Source organism: Atractosteus spatula, chromosome 13 (assembly GCF_055471065.1).
Source record: "Atractosteus spatula isolate fAtrSpa1 chromosome 13, fAtrSpa1.hap1, whole genome shotgun sequence".
Classification (NCBI taxonomy): Eukaryota; Metazoa; Chordata; class Actinopteri; order Semionotiformes; family Lepisosteidae; genus Atractosteus; species Atractosteus spatula.
In genome coordinates, this window is record NC_142718.1 from 27,826,888 (window position 1) to 27,847,976 (window position 21,089).

At 40.3% G+C, this 21,089-nt stretch overlaps 1 protein-coding gene across 1 annotated transcript in view; it reads left to right on the plus strand.

Moving 5' to 3' along the window:
- The window catches only part of lrp2a (low density lipoprotein receptor-related protein 2a), a 77,213-nt gene that overhangs the window by 30,982 nt on the left and 25,142 nt on the right, over positions 1-21,089 (plus strand). The window contains exons 27-47 of the mRNA XM_088931298.1: positions 1,519-1,730; positions 2,292-2,476; positions 2,707-2,935; positions 3,501-3,678; positions 4,162-4,290; positions 5,782-5,948; positions 6,168-6,311; positions 7,203-7,312; positions 7,566-7,743; positions 8,446-8,659; positions 9,726-9,965; positions 10,394-10,582; positions 11,272-12,192; positions 13,593-13,758; positions 14,250-14,408; positions 15,786-16,075; positions 16,650-16,850; positions 17,259-17,501; positions 17,623-17,748; positions 18,507-18,626; positions 20,813-20,944. Of these exons, the coding sequence (XP_088787424.1) occupies positions 1,519-1,730; positions 2,292-2,476; positions 2,707-2,935; positions 3,501-3,678; positions 4,162-4,290; positions 5,782-5,948; positions 6,168-6,311; positions 7,203-7,312; positions 7,566-7,743; positions 8,446-8,659; positions 9,726-9,965; positions 10,394-10,582; positions 11,272-12,192; positions 13,593-13,758; positions 14,250-14,408; positions 15,786-16,075; positions 16,650-16,850; positions 17,259-17,501; positions 17,623-17,748; positions 18,507-18,626; positions 20,813-20,944 (4,533 nt within the window). The remainder of the gene's footprint in view (positions 1-1,518; positions 1,731-2,291; positions 2,477-2,706; positions 2,936-3,500; positions 3,679-4,161; positions 4,291-5,781; positions 5,949-6,167; positions 6,312-7,202; positions 7,313-7,565; positions 7,744-8,445; positions 8,660-9,725; positions 9,966-10,393; positions 10,583-11,271; positions 12,193-13,592; positions 13,759-14,249; positions 14,409-15,785; positions 16,076-16,649; positions 16,851-17,258; positions 17,502-17,622; positions 17,749-18,506; positions 18,627-20,812; positions 20,945-21,089) is intronic.

Below are 21,089 nucleotides of genomic sequence, written 5' to 3' on the forward strand. Positions count from 1 at the left end.
TGTCAACTTGTTTAGTTCTGATTTTATTCCACTATTGGAGAGGTCCAAACAGAACTACTTTACTATACTCCTGAGTGGGACAGATCAATTCCTTTCAATTTTCTTTCTGTGCATTCCAATATTTATCACAAATGTTATTTTTAAATCCTTATTCATTTTGTTCCTAATGCCTAATGCGTAATGCCTAATGTTCCTAATACATTTTTTTTTGTATGAGCATTACTTACCATTAACCTATTCAAGCATTTAGATTACCAAGGGTTTTTGTGCTTCTTAGTTTTGCTATACAGTAAGTCTGCCATCGTTCACAATACAGTATTATACAGTATTCTGGTTCCCACTTTATGTGTTCTTAGTAAAATGATTTAAAAAACATTGGATCTACTAGAAGAAAATGAATACATTAAGGCCTTGGTTTAACTGACCAATAGGGGGAAAGGGTTTTTAATAAGGAAAAAGTTATTATTGCCGAATAACTATTAAATCATGAATGACGTTTTTTAAGCCCCCAAACACCCTATTAGATTAATAAATATATACATTTACTATATATGATCTCTGGATGCTTTGACACAATTGTTCCTGTGCCTTTTCATCTTAAATGTAGAGGATTTTTATTTCATGGCGAAATATGACATGAAATATTTTGTGTTGAAAATCTCCTGTATAAAATTAACAAAAGTATAGGAAACAATACCTATCATCAGCAGGTGACCTAGGACACCATTGGTATTCCTGAATTATAAACCTATGCAGTGTTTATACCTTGTTTTATTATTTACATATTGTTAGTTATTTAATTGTATTTTTAAAAATGATTGTTTATGAAAATGTGCTAAAACGTGTGCAAATAAAAAAAACACCCCTCATAAGTAATTGATATTACAGAAAAATTTCCCCTTTAGCAAATTTTGTTTGCTAAAGCAAAGTCTGTTTAACCAAGAGTTTACTATTTATTGAATTGTAAGTACTTGTAAAAAGGAAAGGCCAAGAGAGATAGACAATATTTTAATAGAGGCTTAAATCAGAATATATATCAATAAGAAATATTTTCAGAATCCCAACAACAAAAGCGAAGTAGTTTTTGATAGAGAATAAGGAGAAACTTTTAGATGATGGAAGGGAATTTTTTCACTCCAGCATTTATCAAGGAAGAAACAGACCATGTGTCTCAGGCTGAGAAAAGTAAAAAATAAAATCTATATAAGTAATATAAGCATAGAAGAAGCAGGTTCTAGATCCACTTCAGATAAACATGATGGTATCCTCTTATGAATTGTTTACCTCAAGTTTGTTTCTAGTATTTGTTATACTTCTGCCATTATCGTATACCTCTTCTATGATCATGTTTCTTATTGCAAAACATACTGTTTGATATTTGTATTTGTATCTCTGAGATAGTCAATACAAGCAGTTGGTTATTAATGAATTACAGTTTAAATATTTTGCTGTTTAGCCCATTATTTTGAACTGTTCTATTGAATATGTTTTTTTTCGTTGGTTTTCTGTTTTTCTTAGGTTCCAGAGAAGCACTGTTGCTGGTTGCGAGCCGAAACCAGATAGTTTCAGACAATATCACAGCCCAGCCGAATGTTATCCGCTCCCTGGTACGGGATGGGAGGAACATTGTGGCCATTGATTTTGATTCAGTCACTGACCGTGTTTACTGGTCAGACACCACGCAAGATAGAATATGGAGCGCTTTCAAAAATGGCAGTGACCGGACAGTTGTAAGTATGATAGTTTATTATTTTAAAACCGTGTTTTGCCAAAAAGGGTAGCACAGAGGCAGTAGCGTTAAAACCTGCTGCCTCACAGCTCTTGGTTCCTTCAGTCACTTCCAGACTGGAGCACCTTCTGTGTGGGGTGTGCATGTTCTTCCTGCGTTAGCGTACATTTTCTCTTGCTGCTGCGTTTTCCTCCCACCTTCTGGAGTCGTGCTGTGCAGGGCCATTGGTGTCTCTAAGTGCTTCTCCCTAGCAATGCCCAGATATCTAATCCAAGGTGTAGATCCTTTTTTCTTCCCCATACTGCCAGATAAACTCCCGGTTACCATTACCCTTGACCAGGAATAAGCAGCTTTCCCATCTATTCAAGCTGATAAGGGATGTTTACCAAAAAGAGGTCAGAGCTCAGAATTGAGGTAGAAATGAATATACCAAATATGCCATAAGGTAATTTCATGAGGTTTATTTGATCCCCATATTTTAGGCAGGGGCAGACAAAACAGAGAAGAATGTGCAAATAATCTTGAAATCATAATTTACGCACTTTCTGAAATGTTTCTACAGATATTTGACAGCGGGGTTACGGTTACAGAAAGCATCGCTGTTGACTGGGTGGGACGCAATCTGTACTGGACAGACTATGTCCTTGAGACCATCGAGGTGTCCAAACTAGATGGCAGCCACAGGACTGTGCTTATCAGTGAGAATGTGACGAACCCCAGAGGACTAGTGTTGGATCCAAGGAATGAGTAAGGATAACCTTGCTACTAAAATGTAAAAGCCTGATCTGGTCAGGGTGCAAATAAAGTTTAAAACTTTACCATAAGTGCATTAAAATGTATTAAGCTTCATACACTTAATTAAGATTGTAGTTTCTCAGTGAAGCATGTTAGCTGTGCTGTTATGTATGTTAGAAAGAAGTATGAGTTATTTTGCTGCTTTGTTCATTGACCACAGAGCTGCTTCTGTTGTTGTGCAGTGCTCACGTTATGTTCTGGACTGACTGGGGAAGGAACCCGCGGATTGAGAAGGCCAGTATGGATGGCAAAATGAGGACGGCTATTATTAGCAACAAACTCTACTGGCCTAACGGCTTGACCATAGACTATCCCAACAAACTGCTCTACTTTGCAGACGCTTATCTTGATTTCATCGACTATTGTGATTACAATGGAAACAACAGGAAGCAGGTCTTAGCCAGTGATTTGGTAAGAAAAAAAAACCCTTATTTTAAATAAGAAAAAATCTGATTCTGCATTTAAAAATAATTCAACCATATTTTTGTGTCCTAATTACAAAAAAATGTATTTAAAAGTTAAAAATGAGATTCACATCTTTCATAAGGCATCCTTTCAATATTCATTCTGCATATAAACTATGTTACTCTCATTAAAAGACTTAGTTCAACATAACAGAATAAACTCAATAACTAAGGCGTGCAGACTATTTCTTTTCCCTGTGAGGACTGACAAAAAACACTTTCATCTCCTCATTACAGTCCAGCTAGAGGCTCAGTAAACCGAGAATATATAATTCCTTACTGCTTGAGACTGCAGTCCATCACTGGGTTACCCCCATCAATGCACATACCTTTCTGTTTGGGCTGCAGCAGCTGGGGTAAAACTAGCCTGCTCAAAGGTACAAGACCAGTGTCCGAAATGAGGACTAGAAGTTACAGCCTTATGAGTCCAGAGTGCCTAAATGCTTACTGTACAATAGAATTTAACGTTCCATTTCCTAATCATTATGTGTTCCCCTGTTGTTACTAATAAGGTGCTGCAACATCCACATGCCATTACGATTTTTGAGGATTACGTGTACTGGACTGACAGATATGTCAGCCGGGTAATTCGAGCCAATAAGTGGCATGGGGAAAACCAGACTGTGATGCTGTATAATGTCCCACAGCCTATGGGAGTTGTGGCTGTCCATCCTGTCAGGCAGCCTTCAGGTAGGAGGAAATATAAAATAAGGAATCGTGTGTAATACAAGGGGACAACTTCCAGATATTTTTTTCTCATAATATCTTTCTTTATTTTTCAGTGCACACAACATTTTTCTTGCTGTCATAACTCTCAGTGTTTGTGATGTATCAGTGTCAATGTTAGGACTGCAATCGTACATTTGTGCTGTGGAATGTGGCAAGAAGGAAATTGTAAATCTGCACTCTGAGGTCTGCATTTGTAATTCTCCATTCTCAGATAATAAAGCCCGCAGTTAGTAGTGGATTTCTATTTGCTAATGTCCACATGCAACTGTCTAATGAAAAATTCCACCAGTATTTGACTGGCAGGAGGGAGTGATTGTTATCAGGAAAGGGTCTTATTCAAAATTTCTAACAAGGTTTTTTTCCCTATAAAATTCACTATGCAATCCACACAATCAATTCTTTCTGACTCATTTGGGTGAATGAAATATCTTGTCTGAAATGCAGGTGTCAACTTCTGCTCCATGAGTCCCTGCTCCCACATATGTCTCCTGTCCACCCTTGGGCCCAGATTTTACTCGTGTGCCTGCCCCTCAGGATGGACTCTGTCTGCAGACCAGGCGAACTGTGAGAGAGGTCAGTGTGTTCCTCTGTGACAAAAACACCCAGAGAGCAGAATGTGTCTAGCTTGCTATATGTATTTTACTTATGATTTTTTTAGCAGAATCCATTCTATGTCTGTTTTAAGGGGAAAATGAATCTATCTTAACAATTTGTGCATCTTTGTCTTGTAAATGCATATTTAAAACATCACATTTTAAAAAAAACAAAGGCTGATTAGCATTACATTTATCGTTATTTTCATTAGCGTCCATTTAACTAGATAATAATACCCATCTATTTAAAGATGAGTGCGTGTATCAGCAGAAAATGGTTGGTTCCACTTTATGGAAACCAATGACTTTTTGCCCCCAGCTATTTCCAATATGTTATGTACACAAACACTATTTCAGACTTTTCCTCTTTAAACTGAAAATCCTTACATGATAATTTGGATATAAATGTTAATGGTGGAGGGCAGTTGTCAGCAGTCTTCCATTTTGAAGTGTGTTTAATCCTCACTTACCAATAGTAAGAAAAAAATGGAAATATTTTTTTTTTTGTTTGCCAATGTTCATTAAAATTTGATAAAAGGCCTTTAATCCAAACTTCAACAGGTCCTCTTAGGTCTGAAACTCAACCCATCTCAAGTTGCAGCTTCTGGGAAGATTGTAAAATTTATTTTCTACTGAAAGATGAATGATTACTTGAGAATGAAAATACACTCATTGCCCAAAGGCATCTACTGACTCTAATCTCTGATGACAAAGCAAATCAAATTGCACACATGAACTTTCATCAGTAAAATTGAGTTTTATCCTCTGGAGATCCATGGTGTATCATTTGGATGTGATAACAATGAAGCTTTTTAAAAATATCTTAGCAGCGTGACTTCAGATGGCTTATACAATAAATAAAGCGAACAATCTTTCTTTTAACTTTCAGTGCACTAAGAAATAATAATCTGATGTAAATTGCTTTGCTCATCTAAACCATTATCAGGAAGTTGGAATTAGATGACTTTTAAAATTGCAGGTTTATATGTTTTTTAAATGGTAATATAAATACTAATTAAAAAATTACTATTACTGAAAATGTAATAAATAAAAATTGCTCTAATGACGTCTAACAAATATTTTGCGGGCACGTTTTGCATTTGACATGGTGTTTTTTTTAATCAACAAAGCTTATAATGATTGCAGGTGAACATGAAAATACAAGGGCAATGCTTATAAATGTGTTTGAAAGTAAAGTTTTGCAACATTTCCACATTAAATTATGTATAAATAACTTTTAAATATGTTTCTGCTGGCTACACGAGGTTGTTTTACATAATGTTAGGATTGTGTCTTTTATAGAGTTTTGTATTTTCTGGTGCAACTTATTGTATCTGTTGATTGTAAATGTATTTTCCTTTTTTATTACTGAAATTTAAGTGAGTTTATGAAGTGAGGAAATTTGTGTGTACATGCTTTGGCAAAGCTGCTTATTCTAAATGGCAAACAATTGTTATATTACTTTCTTTAGATGCAGCTCCTTTTCTGATTGTGGTGCGTGACAGTATTATCTATGGCATCCCACTGAACCCAGATGACAAGTCCAATGATGCCATGGTCCCCATTGCTGGTCTGCACAATGGCTATGATGTTGACTTTGATGATTCCGAGCAGATGATCTACTGGGTAGAGCACCCAGTGAGTACAACAGTTTTTTTTCAAGCGCCTTTTTCCATTCTAAAACATTGGTAAATAAAAAAGAAATCTTTGAATTGTTTTTTTTTGCTCTTACGCTATTTTTTAATGATTTACCGACACAACAGAAAGCAGAAAGAAAAACAGTCCCTTCAGTGGAAGCCTGCAGTGCTTCGCAGTTTGAATTACAGAGCTGATAGAAATGTATCCTTTCGTCTCCAGGGGGAAATTCACAGGGTGAAATCAGACGGAACCAACCGGACAGAGTTCGCCCCCGCTGCCATCCTCGGCTCTCCGGTGGGCCTGGCATTAGACTGGATGACGCAGAACCTGTACTACACTAATCCAGCGTCTCAGTCCATTGAGGTAACCCGGGAGGCTGTTTTTACATCAGCTGCAATTCGAGCTGCTGCTTAAAGCTGAATGCAGAAATCCAACCCATTTATCTCTGCTCAAGCCTGAAGGATTCCCCTTGGTTTGTACCAAGTGGGACTTTTGAGCAATATTTAATGCCTTTTTTTAAAAAAAAATACAAATTTATAACTTGGAAGCTGAAAACACTTCATAGGGAGTGGTTATATTTAATCTCTTAGTACTGTATAGGTTTGTATATTCATATGTAGATAAATTCTTCTTAATAATAATAAGAAAATATGTTTGGCAGAAGTTAGTTAGGAAGGTTAGATCCTAATCTTGCCTACTTCTGCTCTCTTATGTATATATTTTTCCACTGAACTTCTAGACTTACCATCTAATATTTTCTAGACTCAAAACCATCTTCTTTAGAAGGGTTTACTTAACTGCTTCTGTTATTTACTCCTCTGCTCCTACTGTATCCATTACCCCTGTCTACTGTCTCCTCTCATTGTGTATTTTCATTATGCATATCTTGTGTTTTTTTATTGTTGTTGTTGCCATTCTGTAAAACACTTTTTTTGAAACCACATTTAAAGGCGCTATATAAAATAAAGTTAATTTTTATTATAACTTTATTTGCATGTCTCGCTCTCACCCTTCCTACCACACATCTTCACCCTCGCTGCAGCTCCCTGGCTCATTCCTAATGAAAGTGAGGGGGGGTTCAGCCAGCCTCCTCCTTGCAGTCGGCTGCCATTCACTCAGCTGGGGCGAGTTATGCCCATCAACCTTTAATACATTTTATCTCTCTGTCGCACTTAGGAGGATCTGACCGGAATGTTGAAATAATAATCATATCAGTTCTAAATATAAAATCGTTTGATTTGTAAACGCATGTAGGTGCTGAAGCTCCATGGAGAACTGAAGTACAGGAAAACTCTGATCACTAATAATGGCACTCCCACTGGCGCAGGAACTCCTATTGGCATCACTGTCGACCCTGCACGTGGGTAAGCTCACTGAAACACGTCTTCTCAGTGTTGATAATCTCTTTGATTTGCAGTGCCTGCAGGAGAGATTTGCCATATGTCCTAATGTCAAGAAATGTTTAGAAAGTTTACAGACTGAACGCCAAGTGCTGTCATTTTTATACATCCCATAAGTGTCTCTATTTTATTTTTGCTGCATGATTGAAAGATTGAAATAAGTGGCATTCAGCTGGGTGTAAAGTGTTAGCTGGTGTGTTTCACTACTGTATTTCAGGAGGATGTACTGGACTGACCAGGGCACAGAGAGTGGTGTCCCTGCTAAGGTGGCAGCTGCAGATATGGATGGATCCAATGCTGTCAACCTCTTCACTAACAACATGGATCACATAGAATTCATTACTATTGACACTGGTGAAAATAAGCTCTACTGGGCTGTCACAGCAAACGGGGTGGTGAGTGCCTGTGTGCAGCCTTGTTATTATTCATCCGAACAGGAAAATCACTGTATGAATTCTATGACTGACACATGAGCTTAGTACATATAATTAATATTTTTCACAATTATTGTTATTGTGGTGAGAATTAAAATTTTACATTTCATACTTGTGTGTCTTTGTGAATGCTTGAATAATGTTGAAGCTATTGTTTTATGTTTAAGGTTAAGACAAACAGCTGGAATTAGGAAAAATAGACATTACCCATGTGTACATTTTAATTTGTGTGTCTCTTCTGTTTATTCCCAGTCTTAAATTATTCAGAAATCACTAGTGAGGTACTTTACAAATTTGAATAGAGTATTATACAAAGATGATGTTTCAGGTGAATAATAATTGCCTTGGAATATAGGTTGCCAACATAATTGGTAACGTATGTTCATTAGCAATTGTTTTTGTTAAAAGCATGTCATTACACCTTAAGCTTCTAGTTTCTGAATGAGATAAACAAAAATACAGAGAAACGAGAACAAGAGAAACAAAAATGCAGAGAAATCTTGTGTGGAGCAGAAAGTAAAGGGCATCCTCACCTTTGAGATTCACTGACGTCATTTGACTTGCATTGTTTGGGGAAAAACCTAGTTTATCCAGGTGAATTGATGCATTAGGCAACACGCCAGTTCAGTTCTTAGTCATCTGTTATTAAATGCGTTCCTTCAGATTGAAAGAGGAGATCCCGACGGAACAAACCGTATCACCATAGTCAACGGGCTTTCACACCCCTGGGGCATCGCTGTGCACAATACGTACCTGTACTTCACAGACAGGGATTATGAGGTCGTGGAACGTGTGGACAAGGCCACTGGAGCAAACAGAGTGGTGCTGAGAGACAATGTGTCTGGACTGCGAGTGCTGAAAGTCCACGATCGACAGAGTAAGTCTAAAGGTTGTGGATGTAATATGCACTTTTGTGAACCCTAGCTCCAGTGCTTATTATTTTTGACAATTAGAGAGATGTATTTTTTTAAAATTAATTTAGTTCATGTTTCTTTGGAGCTGATAGTTAAATTGAGTTGTTGTGTAAACTGAGTTATTGTGTACAAATGAAACACATTTCCTACCAATTTCATTTTATAAAATAAAGATGAATAATATTGCATTTGGAATACTATTGGAGGTTTTTGTTTGTGTTTTGAGAACATGAAAAACTTGTTTGGGACAGGAAATTAGTATAAAATAATCCATCTGGAAGATTATCATCCAAACTGTCTGTACATTTTCTTTGACCAAAAAACATTACCATTCTAAATGTTCGGTGTGAATGATTCACAACCTTTTCTGTGCACAGCCTAGCTAAAATGAACTCTACAGGCTTTGGCTTTTTTTAATTACAAGGAAGGATTCAGTTTAGCTGGGTGTTGTTTTACTGGATGCTCTACAGCACTTGCTTTCAAAAGAACACTGGGCATTGTTAGTGGTGAGAGTTGTATTACAGAGCTCCATGAGGAAGGGTGGAGGAATATTTCCCTCTTGGGGAAAAAGACAAGCCTTGCATGTCATCCCCGACCAACATGCGTGGGAGAACATTCTATGTAAATAAACTGCTGCCATTTATCTGTGAATGTCAAATGTCTGTATTGGGTGTTACTACTTAAACCATGTCACAATCATTTACACAAAGGAATGTGGGAGTCTGGAACAAACAGCCCAGCTATACTGTTAGAACAGTTCACCCTGTAGAAGACAGGAAATTCAAGATCTTCACAAAATGGAGATCACATGGCCACTCAATAACAGTCGTATCAATCAAACAGGCTACTTTCTTTCAGAGTACTTTCTTACAGTCTTATGAGAGTACACTTATAGTCCACGCTCTGAAAGACAGTCATAGAAGACAGGAAAAAGTTAAAATTGGGATACAGGAAGACAATACCATTCCCCTTTGGTGGTCACGCCTGTGGAGGAGTGTGCCTAAATCAGGTCTTTCTTTTCACTTTCAGAATCTGCTGGCACATCTAATGGCTGCAGTAATAATATAGGCACATGCCAGCAGCTCTGTCTTCCCAAGCCTAGAGACCAGTATGTTTGTGCCTGTGCCACTGGCTTCAGACTGAACTCGGACAACAGGACCTGCTCCGCCTATGATTCCTTTGTCATCATCTCCATGCTGTCTGCTTTGAAAGGATTCAGTCTGGAAGGCGCAGATCACTCAGAGGCCATGGTGCCAGTCGCTGGAAGAGGTACGTGTTCACAAAAGCCCCATGACTAAACAGGGTGGCTTGTTAGTAGTTCAAGTAGGCAGCTGTGTCTGCATGCGTGGGCTGCAGAGGAACAACTTAAAGGTTTATTCCACGCTAAAAAGGGAAGAAAGGAAACACAACGTTTCAGCTGTGGAGCCTTCTACGGGTGTGATAAAGACACGGATGACAGCCGACTAGACAGCCAAAACGTTGTGTTTCCTTTCTTCTCTTTTGAGCATGGAATAAACATTTAACTCGTTCCTTTGTAGGGTTGCTTGTTGTTCAGCCGATGAGCAATATGCTGTGAATTTATGGTGTATTAAATTTGAAGAAATGCGTGCGCCACCACATGACAATCCCACACACAGTCTTGGGGGAAATGTATCGGCTTGATTTGACTGTAATAATTTTTCCCCCTTGTCATTTAGGTCGGAACGCCTTACATGTAGATGTGCACATGCCCTCTGGGTATATTTACTGGTGTGACTTCAGCAACAGCGTGGCTTCGCAGAATGGCATCCGAAGAATCAAGCCGGACGGCTCTTCTTTCAAGACTGTTGTTTCATCGGGAATCGGCCGGAATGGAATCAGAGGGATTGCCATTGATTGGGTAGCAGGTAAAGGATTCAGTCATTGAGAATGGATTTTCATTATTTACCTTCTGAAAGAATAGATGGACTAAAATCCCATGTCTGCCTGCTGACCAGCTTGTTTCATATTTTGATGGCTTGTGCCATATTGTTTAGTGTAAGGCAAGGACAGATTTGGAATCTCCTGGGTGAGATGTGATCTATCATGAAGCCACTAACAATAGGAGGGCTGTCAACCTTGAGCAAAAATATACTGATGTAATTGTGTGTTTTATGGGACAATTGTACATTTTGTTCAGAATGCTCCAACAATAAAAGACCACAGGCCTGGACAGACTAAACGAAGTGTTTAGTATTTAAAAGATACTATAGGTAGATTTACGAAAGAGTGAGGCCTTGGAGATCTCTGTGAGATAATAAGAACCAGGTGGTAGCAAAAAAGTTTTAGCCAAAGATCACTGAAAATAAAAAGCAAGGGCCAAATGGAATATTATAGCTTTTGAATGCAGTAGATGAGAGCATGAAATTGCCAGTGTTTAGAAATTGCTAACATAAAAAATGATCTGACAGCTGATAATCAGTTTCTTGGTTTTCCTTTATCTTGAACTAGTAAATAACTGGTTTACTTTGGAAGCAGTTATTTCCCTGTAATTAGTTGTAAGTTAATTTGTATATTTGTAATATTATAATATTCTCATGACTGCTTTGCTTTGCAGGGAATCTTTATTTCACAAATGCATTCTTGACCGAGACATACATAGAAGTGGTGCGCTTGAACACCACATTCCGCCGTGTGCTTCTGAAAACCACTGTGGACATGCCAAGACACATAGTGGTGGATCCTAAAAACAGGTATCTCTTCTGGGCAGATTATGGGCAAAACCCCAAAATTGAACGGGCATTTCCAGATGGCACTAACAGGACAGTGCTTGTGTCTTCTGGTATTGTGACCCCAAGGGGTTTGGCTGTGGACTACCAGAATGGTTACATTTACTGGGTGGACGACTCCTTGGATATGATTGCTAGGATACGGCCTGAGGGTGGAGAAACTGAAATAGTGAGGTACGGAAGTCGATACCCCACTCCCTACGGCATTACTATCTTTGAAAACACCATGATTTGGGTGGACAGGAACTTGAAAAAGGTCTTCCAAGCCAGTAAACTGCCTGGAAACACAGAGCAGCCAGCGCTTGTCCGGGATAATATCAACCTACTGAGAGACGTCAGCATATTTGACAGGCGCACTCAGCCCAGGACAGCACAGGAGGTCAGCAATAACCCCTGCTTGGAAAGCAACGGAGGCTGCGCTCACTTTTGCTTTGCCATCCCCGGGACTCAGACGCGAAAGTGCGCCTGTGCCTTTGGGAACTTGGCAAGAGACGACGCGAGCTGCGTGGTTTCACGGGACGACTACTTGATCTACACGACGGAAAGCACCATCCGCAGCCTCCGTCTGGACCCAGAGGACCATGCCCTTCCGTTCCCAGTGGTCAACGTTCTCCGCACCGCCGTGGCTCTGGACTATGACCGTGCAGATAACAGACTGTACTTCACACAGAGCTCGGGGGCGGGCAACAGCAGAATCAGCTACATAAGCCTCTCCTCTCCTACTTCGCCCCCTACTGTTGTGGCATCAGGTATGTGCGTTTAGCTTTTAATCAAAGTGATGATGTGTGTCTCAAAGGTATAGTTCTGTGATTGAATTACTCTATTTTACCATTGAACACAGAATAGCTACTAAATTTCTACATACGTTATGTTGCTTCGAACTTTAAAGATTATGTCTCATATGTTAGATGAATTCAACGTGTTCAGAGTTTTTTGTAGCTCATGAGCTTCGTTGGTCCTCATATTTGGAACCTCTGGTCAAGTAAATAGATTCTCTCCTTGAGAGGTAAAACGTGGCTGGATTGAGGCACATGAAACAGAATTTCATCACTGTCCCTGCTCAGAGCCATTCCTCTATCTCAACCGTGTTTTGGGAATTGATGGAACTAGTAAAACATGCAGTTCAATCCCACGTCCTCCACCCCTCACCACAACATTTGTGGAAGCATGCCTTGCAAGAAGAAAGGGATGGGTTTGGGAAAAATATTTTAAACCTTTGTGGAAAACAAGTTATGTCTTGTTCAAACTGTTTTGGCTGCTTCCAGAGGCCCAGCATTTTGTTTTGTGGTGGGGTTTCCTCCAATTTTAGAAAGTGAATATAGTCGAAATACCACCAAAGCTATTTACTACTCTGTACATCGGGTCACATTCCCATCAGATGTGCTCGCTTGTCTCCTGATGCAGAGCTTCTTTCCAAGATCTCTCTAGACATTGGTAGTACCTTCACCCTGAATCCAAGCAAAAACATATTTCATTCTATTAGAATAAATGCTGGGAGTTAGAAGCAAAACAATACATTAATTTGTAATAATTTCCTATCAGGTTTTGAGTTGACTTAAAAATCTTCATGCTGACATACTGTACAGTATTATGTTCTACATAATGTCTTGGCATCTCAGTACCTGTCTGACTTATTATCTGTCTACTCACCATCTCGCAACATTCATTCATCTGTCTCTAGTCTCCTAAACTGTATGTCCCCCAAAGTTGTTTATATTCTGTGGGTGTCAGGGCCTTCTCTTGCCATGACCCAGAGCTCTGGAATTCTTTCCCCAGAGATATCAGAGAGTCACTCACCCTGAGTGCATTTAAATCTAGACTCAAAACCTGCCTTTTTAGAAAGTCCTTTATTTAATTAGTGTCTGTGTCTGCTCCATTTTTCGAAGGACCATGAATGTACCTAACCACTTGTGTTTCTTTTATAATGATGATGACGATGATGATGATGATGATGATTTTTATTATTTTGTTTTTAAGGAACTTTACAGATACATTGAATGTGTTTGATGATAACTTGTTTCATTAAAAACTTTAAATATCATAAACATACAGTATATTACCGTGGAACAAAAAGTTTGCTTATTGCTTCTATTTCAGCTACACTGAAAAGAGACAGATACTAATTGTAATGCTTTCTTTTATGTTTGAGATTTGGGTGCTCCTGATGGTATAGCCTATGACTGGATAAATAAAAGGATTTATTACAGTGACTACATTAACCAGACCATAACCTCTATGGCAATTGATGGGTCTCAGCGCACAACCATTGCTCGAGTTCCACGTCCCCGAGCCATAATGCTAGACCCCTGTAGAGGGTAGGTTTTTAAAGTTTCCCTGTCTTTCATATGGCCTATTAGGGTGTACTAGTATATTTATGGATTTATGCTTAAAGGTAAGGTATTAAAATAACATGGTGCCATCCCCTATGTAGAAAATAAACAAGATTAAGAATTAAACGAAATTAAAAATTAAAGATGCCTAATTTATTTTCAGACTGTAATAGTACAATAAAATAGTAAGTGATTTGTAAAATAAGGATATGTATAGTTGGGGTGCACTTTTGCTTTGCAGCATTTAATTACAAGATAGGATGATCTATATTCTTGTGTTTTTCAGTGACTGTTTATGACACAAACGTTATGACAAAATGTTAGAATTTTGATTACGTTTTTGCTTTGAAAGGTTAGTTTCTTGTGATGATTATTGTGTGGAGATCTATGAATCACATACTGTATCTAATATTGCACATTAGGGTTTCTTCTGGGAATGCATGACTTGTGAATAATATGGTTCTGTGTTATTCTAGGTATATGTATTGGACTGACTGGGGGACCAACGCTAAGATTGAAAGAGCCACACTAGGAGGGAATTTTAGAACTGAAATCGTAAACACCAGTCTTGTGTGGCCAAACGGACTGACTCTTGATTATGATGAGGAAAGACTGTACTGGGCAGATGCAAGTTTGTAAGTGTCGGAAACGTCTGAATCCAAATCAAGAAAACTGTTAAGTCAAGTAAATTATGTAAAAATGCAAGCCTTGAGTTGTGGACACTAACTTAAAGAAATACAAAAATATGTGATATACAGTATGTTCAGAAAAAGCAAAAATAGCAATTGGTTATGTGGTGAGAAATATTTCACAATTCTTTATTTCAAAAGAGTCTTTGGAGAAAGATCCCACTCCCACACACTGTTTTGCCAGTTTCAAGTTCTTGTAGGCTCCTCTTTATTTTTAAAATTACATGTGTTAAATTAAAAGTCAGTTTAAATTATCGCAGTAAAGCTCAGTCCAGGTCCTGGAAAAACAGAATCTTCTGGTTTTCATTGCACCCAGGCTCTTTGTAATTAATGGATTAATTCCATCACTGATTTTATATATTGTTTTGCTGTCATGAGAGAAGACTAATTAGATTTCAATAAATATTAATCTCTCTACACTTCTGAGAACATGCCAACATTGTATATCAGTAAGTAATTGCTCTTTGAGACAGATACAGGAACTTATTACTGACAAAGGGAATGAAACTGAGGGTGGCAGGGTGGCGCAGTGGTTGGCATTGCTGCCTCGCACTGCTAGGGCCCTGGGTTCAATTCCAGACCTGGGGTGCTCCCTGTGTTTTTGTGGGTAGATTGATTGTCTTCTAAGAGACTTTGACCCTGGCAATCGGTCCAGGGTGTACCCTGTGTCACGCCCTGCACTCTCCCTTGCAAACGCCATTACATTCCCAGACCCACTGTTTCACTATCTCATTCCTAACTGAACCCATCACATTCCCACACGCACCAGATTCCACAGATTCTCACTCCTGGACCAATTATCCAACCACGTCCCTCTCCCTTCAGTATTCAAAGTTCCCTCATGCACCAAACCCTGCTCACTAGTGAGAAGCCTCCTTTAGAGATCTCTAGTGCACGTTTTTGTCTCATTGGATTTCCCGGTTTTTAGACTTAACTTTTCCCTTTTCGATCTCGTCTCTTGGATTTCGCCTTCTGGATTGTCTTCTCGCTTTGTCTCGGCTCTTTCTGGTTATCCGATCTCTAGCTTCTCCTATCGACCTTGCTTCGGGATTACGATTTTAGATTGTTTGCCTCTGCATCCCGCAGAATTCACAGCTACGCACAGGATCCTCGGAAAACTACCTGCCGGTTCCCTGACACCCTGCCTTAAGTCTGTTGTGTGCCGGCATAGGCTCTGGCTCCCCTCTGACCCTGAACTGGTAGAAGCGGTTAGAAAATGGATGGATGGATGGAATGTACTGTAACTGAAATCCATGGCTTTTGTTTGAAGGCGGTGGTTATGGGAATTATTCTTTTCCCGCTGACTTGTCTTTTCTTTCTCAGTCAGAAGATCGAGCGGTGTTCTCTCACGGGCTCAAACCGTGAAGTCATTGTCAGCACAGCTATTTACCCATTTGCTATGACGGTATACGACCAGCATATTTACTGGACAGACTGGAACACCAGGAGCATCTACAGGGCAAACAAACATGACGGATCGGACCAGATAGTCATGATACAGAACTTGCCGTTGCGGCCCATGGACATCCATGTCTTATCCAACAGCAAGCAGCTGCAATGCAGCAATCCGTGTGACCAGTTCAATGGAGGATGTAGTCACATTTGTGCTCCAGGTATTGACTCCGATTTGTTATTTAAATTTTTGTATTTCAAATATATTTAATTGCATGTATCATGTAATGTATCTTTCTATATGTTAGTATATTTCTATTTTTTTAAATACCTTAATAAAATAGATGTATTTTTTAATTAAAAATGTGCATGATGATAATGATGGGTGACCTGGTGGTGCATTGGTTAGCATCGCTGTCTGGCAGCACTGGGGCCCTGGGTTCGATTTCTGGGTGTGGATTTTGTACGTTCTCCCTGTGTTTATGGAGCTCCAATTTCCTCCCACAGTCCAAAGACATACTGCTAGGTTAACCGGCTTCTGGGAAAACTGGCCCTGCCGGGAGTGTGTGTGTGTGATAGTGTCTGTATGCCCTGCAGTGAACTAGTTTCCCATCCAGGGTGTATCCTGCCTCGTGCCCGTTGCTTGCCAGGATAGGCTCTGGCTCTTCTGCAACCCTGTATTGGGTGAGGCGGTTAGAAAGCAGATGGATGATGATAGTGGCGTAGGGGCCATTTGGCAAAAGACACGATTCTTGGACTTGTCGTCGGAATATTCATAGACCATTCCTCTCTCAGGTCCCCAGGGTGCAGAGTGTCAGTGTCCATCAGAGGGTCGCTGGTACTTGGCAGACAGCAAGCACTGCATTCCAGACAATGGGACCAGGTGCCAGCCCAGTCAGTTCACTTGTATGAATGGGCGCTGCATCCGAGCCCAGTGGAAATGTGATAACGACAATGACTGTGGTGATGGAAGTGATGAGTTGGAGAGAGTCTGTGGTAAGAAATACCCTCTCTGGTTATTTAATCTTTTGTCTGCATCACCTGAGTTACACTAATCAAATTTTGCATCTCCTTTCTGCAATATCATTGTGTCTGTTTCAGGAAAAAACAGCGATTCCTTCATAGATAACAGAAACACTCCTTTTGGTGTGTACAGTTTGCATTATTCTAATGATTTGTAGACAGATTTTAGTTTTGCATTTTTAACTCACATTAACATACATTAAAATGACTTTGTACTTGTATTTTGCATGCAGTCCGTCATATGGCAGCGTTTGTTGCTTTGTCAGGTAACACGCATATATGATTATTACATGTTTATGTTACGTAAATACGAATTCATCTTCACTGTACCACTTTAGTATGTGGCTTTCATACTAACATGCTATTTTGGTTTCGCCACAGCCTTCCACACCTGTGACCCCACTTTGTTCACCTGTGGAAATGGACGATGTGTTCCGTATCACTACCGCTGCGATCACTACAATGACTGTGGTGACAACAGCGATGAAGCTGGCTGCCTCTTCCGGCCTTGTGACCCAAACACAGAGTTTTCCTGTGACAATGGCAGGTGTATTTCTCAAGAATACGTGTGTAACGGGGTGAATAACTGCTATGACAATGGCACCACAGATGAGAAGAACTGTCGTAAGTACGAGGCTACATCACGGCGCATGTCAGATCTTTTTAACATGTTGTCTTCACTCTGTATTTAAACTTTTGGCCCAATTCTATCAGTGTTTCCTCAATGCTGTATCTTTTCTTTTAGCTGACCGTACATGTCAACCTGAGCATACAAAGTGCCAGACTACAAATATCTGCATCCCTCGCTCGTACCTGTGTGATGGAGACAACGACTGCGGAGATATGAGTGATGAGAGCCCCACTCACTGTGGTACGCTGTGCTGAGTTAGTGAATACCACTGAAAAATACTTCTGCTTACTCCTATAATCAGTACTTTTATTCTACAGTAGTCTGATACTATCTGATAATCCATCCATCCATTTTATAATATGCTTATTGTGGGAGCTGTAGCCTCACCTGGCAAAGAAACAGGCACAAGGCAGGGTATACCCTGGATGGGATGCCAGTCCATCACATGACACACACAGACTCAGACACACACACATCCAGGCACTCATACATGTACCAGGGCCAATTTTCCCAGAGGACAATTCATATGTATGTCTTCATCAGGATTAGAATTGAACCCCAAAGCCCCAGCTCTGTGAGGCAACAGTGCTAGCCACTGAACCACTGTCTCAGCCCTATCTGATAATGCTTGACATTTTCCCGGTTCATCACTGCATTGATCTGGATGTTCATAATGTTTCATCTCTAAAAAATAGGTAAAGTAGCAAAGTAAGCTTGTAAATTGGACATCATACAGTATGGTATTTGCTCTCATTTACCTTTACCTTTCTCCGTATAAGTCTTAAAATCAAGATGATCTCACATGTAAAAGTGTCCCTGCTCCACAGATGTGCAGCAATTCACTTTTGAGAAGCCAGCCCATCTTTCAAAAACCTGTGCAATATAGGTTTGTTTAATTAGTAGTAGCAGTAATGCCTCTGTTATCAACTATAGGACAAGGAAAGGAGTGTGCCCTCTGAGTGAAGGTGAATGACACCTACTCTATGTTCCCTTCACAGCAACAGCAACGTGTGCGGACAATGAATTCCGCTGCTCCAGTGGACGCTGTATCCCAGCTTACTGGTACTGTGATGAGGGAACTGACTGTGCTGACGGGTCCGATGAGCCACCATCCTGTGGTGAGTGCTGAGGACTTCATCTTATACTGTACCTTAACCCACGGCTTTCCTCTTAAGGTATGTTTAAGCTTGCTCCCAGATGCACTCAGACCTACGTTACTAATTGGGCTTTATGCTAGTCCAGTGAAAGACAGCAAAAATTACACAGGAAAACTGTGCATTCCTTTTACAAATGAGATCGTAGGTTTTGCCTGTCAGCTCTCAGTCAGTATTGTCCCTGTTTCTGTCAGTCACACAGCCATAGCCACTATTTCAATGCCAAAATGACCCTTTAACCAGTTAGGGTGCATGGTTTTATTAGATGTCTTAATTAATTAGAATTAGAATTGCAAAGTAAAATGGCACACAGGTCCAGCTATTTTTTTATGAAGCTCAGTTTCCAGTGATGTAAATCTAAGTTGCTATCAATAACTTACACTGAGGTGTTAAAAGTAATACTAATCTTTGAGAATGATTAAAAACAAACTGCAAAAAGGCCTAAGATAATGAAGTGAACATTACGGTTGTTCTTGGTATAAAAATACTTAAAAGATACAAATATATTGGTACTTTGGAGTAATGGTTTGCTTTTTGAGCCGAGGCATGGATGACTGTACATGCTGTGCTTTGGCAATGAAGATCATATTTTGCCATTCCACTTCAGATTTTTGTAAAAACTGTTTCAAAACCTCCCAAACACCAAGACATATAGCATAGGGTGGAATATTTCTGGAGAAATGTGGGTATTTTTATTTTAAAAATGTGTTTTTCCCATATACCTGTGTTGCTTCCAAGCCACTTTATATTAAGATCATTCACACATCTGTGGGAGGGCCTCTGAGATGTGCAGTGTCTGTCACGCATGTGACAATGTTAAAGTGAGACAGGTGCTGCAGGCTGACATTAGGAAGCTCAGGGACTCCCTGCGGAGTTGATTGACTCAGCAATGGAAGCTGATAAATCGACTCATTGTGTGGAGCATTCCACAGTACTGCTTCCTTTGATTTGCTCATAAGAAATGTAGCTTTTTTTGTCCTTTGTTCAGGGATAATGAAACGTTTCACATCCTCCTACACTTTTCCTTTTTATCACAAGCAACTGCATGTAAATTGAATTGCTCATCTGAGAAGATGTGCCATGAAATGCGCTTTATAAAATAAAGGTTACTATTATTTCCACATTATTCTGTTTTTTTTTTAATTTAGAATTGCCAAGGATTGTTTTTTGTTTCTCCCACCCAGTTTTAGAAACTCCAGTTGTGTGTTTTTATACCTCAGCTGAGGCCAGTGAACCCTGCGAACACATAGGGAAAAATGAGGAAGTGTTGTCAACCTGCCCACTTTTAAGACATCATAGACAAAAAGGTTTAGGCGAGGCATATCCCTCAGTGGTAGCAGTGCCAGTTTGCAAGCATCCAGGGGCCCGCAGGGGTCATTGTGTTTGTTGAGAGAATCCCGGTTAACTATTTCAGCTATTTATTGTGTGCTGAAGCTTGGGCAATCCCAATCACAGCTGGCTAGTGACTTGACCCAGGACACTACATGACACAGGCTTGAACCTGAACCTGAACTGCTGGGTCTTAAAGTGTAGCGGAGCTAGTGTGGTGACGTCAGCGCCCTCACTGCGCGTAACAGGGTCCTCAGCTGCCTGGGCTGAAGGAGGTCTCCTTTAGCTCACGCGGTTGGTGTCCTGTTGCGTTACGCTGGAGACCCGGGTTCGCGCCCCAGGTGTGGGGGCCGGAACGGGCAGCGGGGGGTACGACCCCGCGCGGAACCGTGACTGTCACAAAAGCTCCACCTGGGCATGGTGGAGCTAGTCTGGGCACAGTAACGTCATCGCCCTCCCTGCACGTAACAGGGACCTCAGCCGCCTGGGCCGAGGGAGGTCTCCTTTAGCTCACTCGGCTGGTTCCGTTGCGTTACGCTGGAGACCCGGGTTTGCGCCCCAGGTGTTGCAGGACGAATTGTTGGGGTGGAGTGGCGAGGGCACGAGCCTGTGCGGAACCGCGACAGTCACACAAGCTCCTTTGCCAGTTGAGCCACCTGAGAGATCCCCATCAGTTTGCTTCTAAAGAGGTTTTATGGGAAAATACATGAGTGCACACGCAAGCACATCACCACACAAATGACCATGCATTCACAAGCTGGTGGTAGGTTTTTCCAACACGATACTGCATGTTTATTAGATTGTTTAATATTGATTCCTAGCCACCTTTGTGAGAACATGTTCCAGTGACCAGTTCAGATGTGACGACACAAGATGCATTCCTGCTTCCTGGATCTGCGATGGTGACAATGACTGTGGAGACATGAGTGATGAGGACCAAAGACACAACTGTGGTGGGTTTCTCCTTCCTCTGTATCAGATTGAAGCCCATTCATGCGTATGGGGGACAAATTAATCTTTTTTGCATTCGTCTAAGGCATAAGGTCCAAAACCTAGGCATAGGAATTTCTGATTTAACACTGCCTCATTTGTGACTTT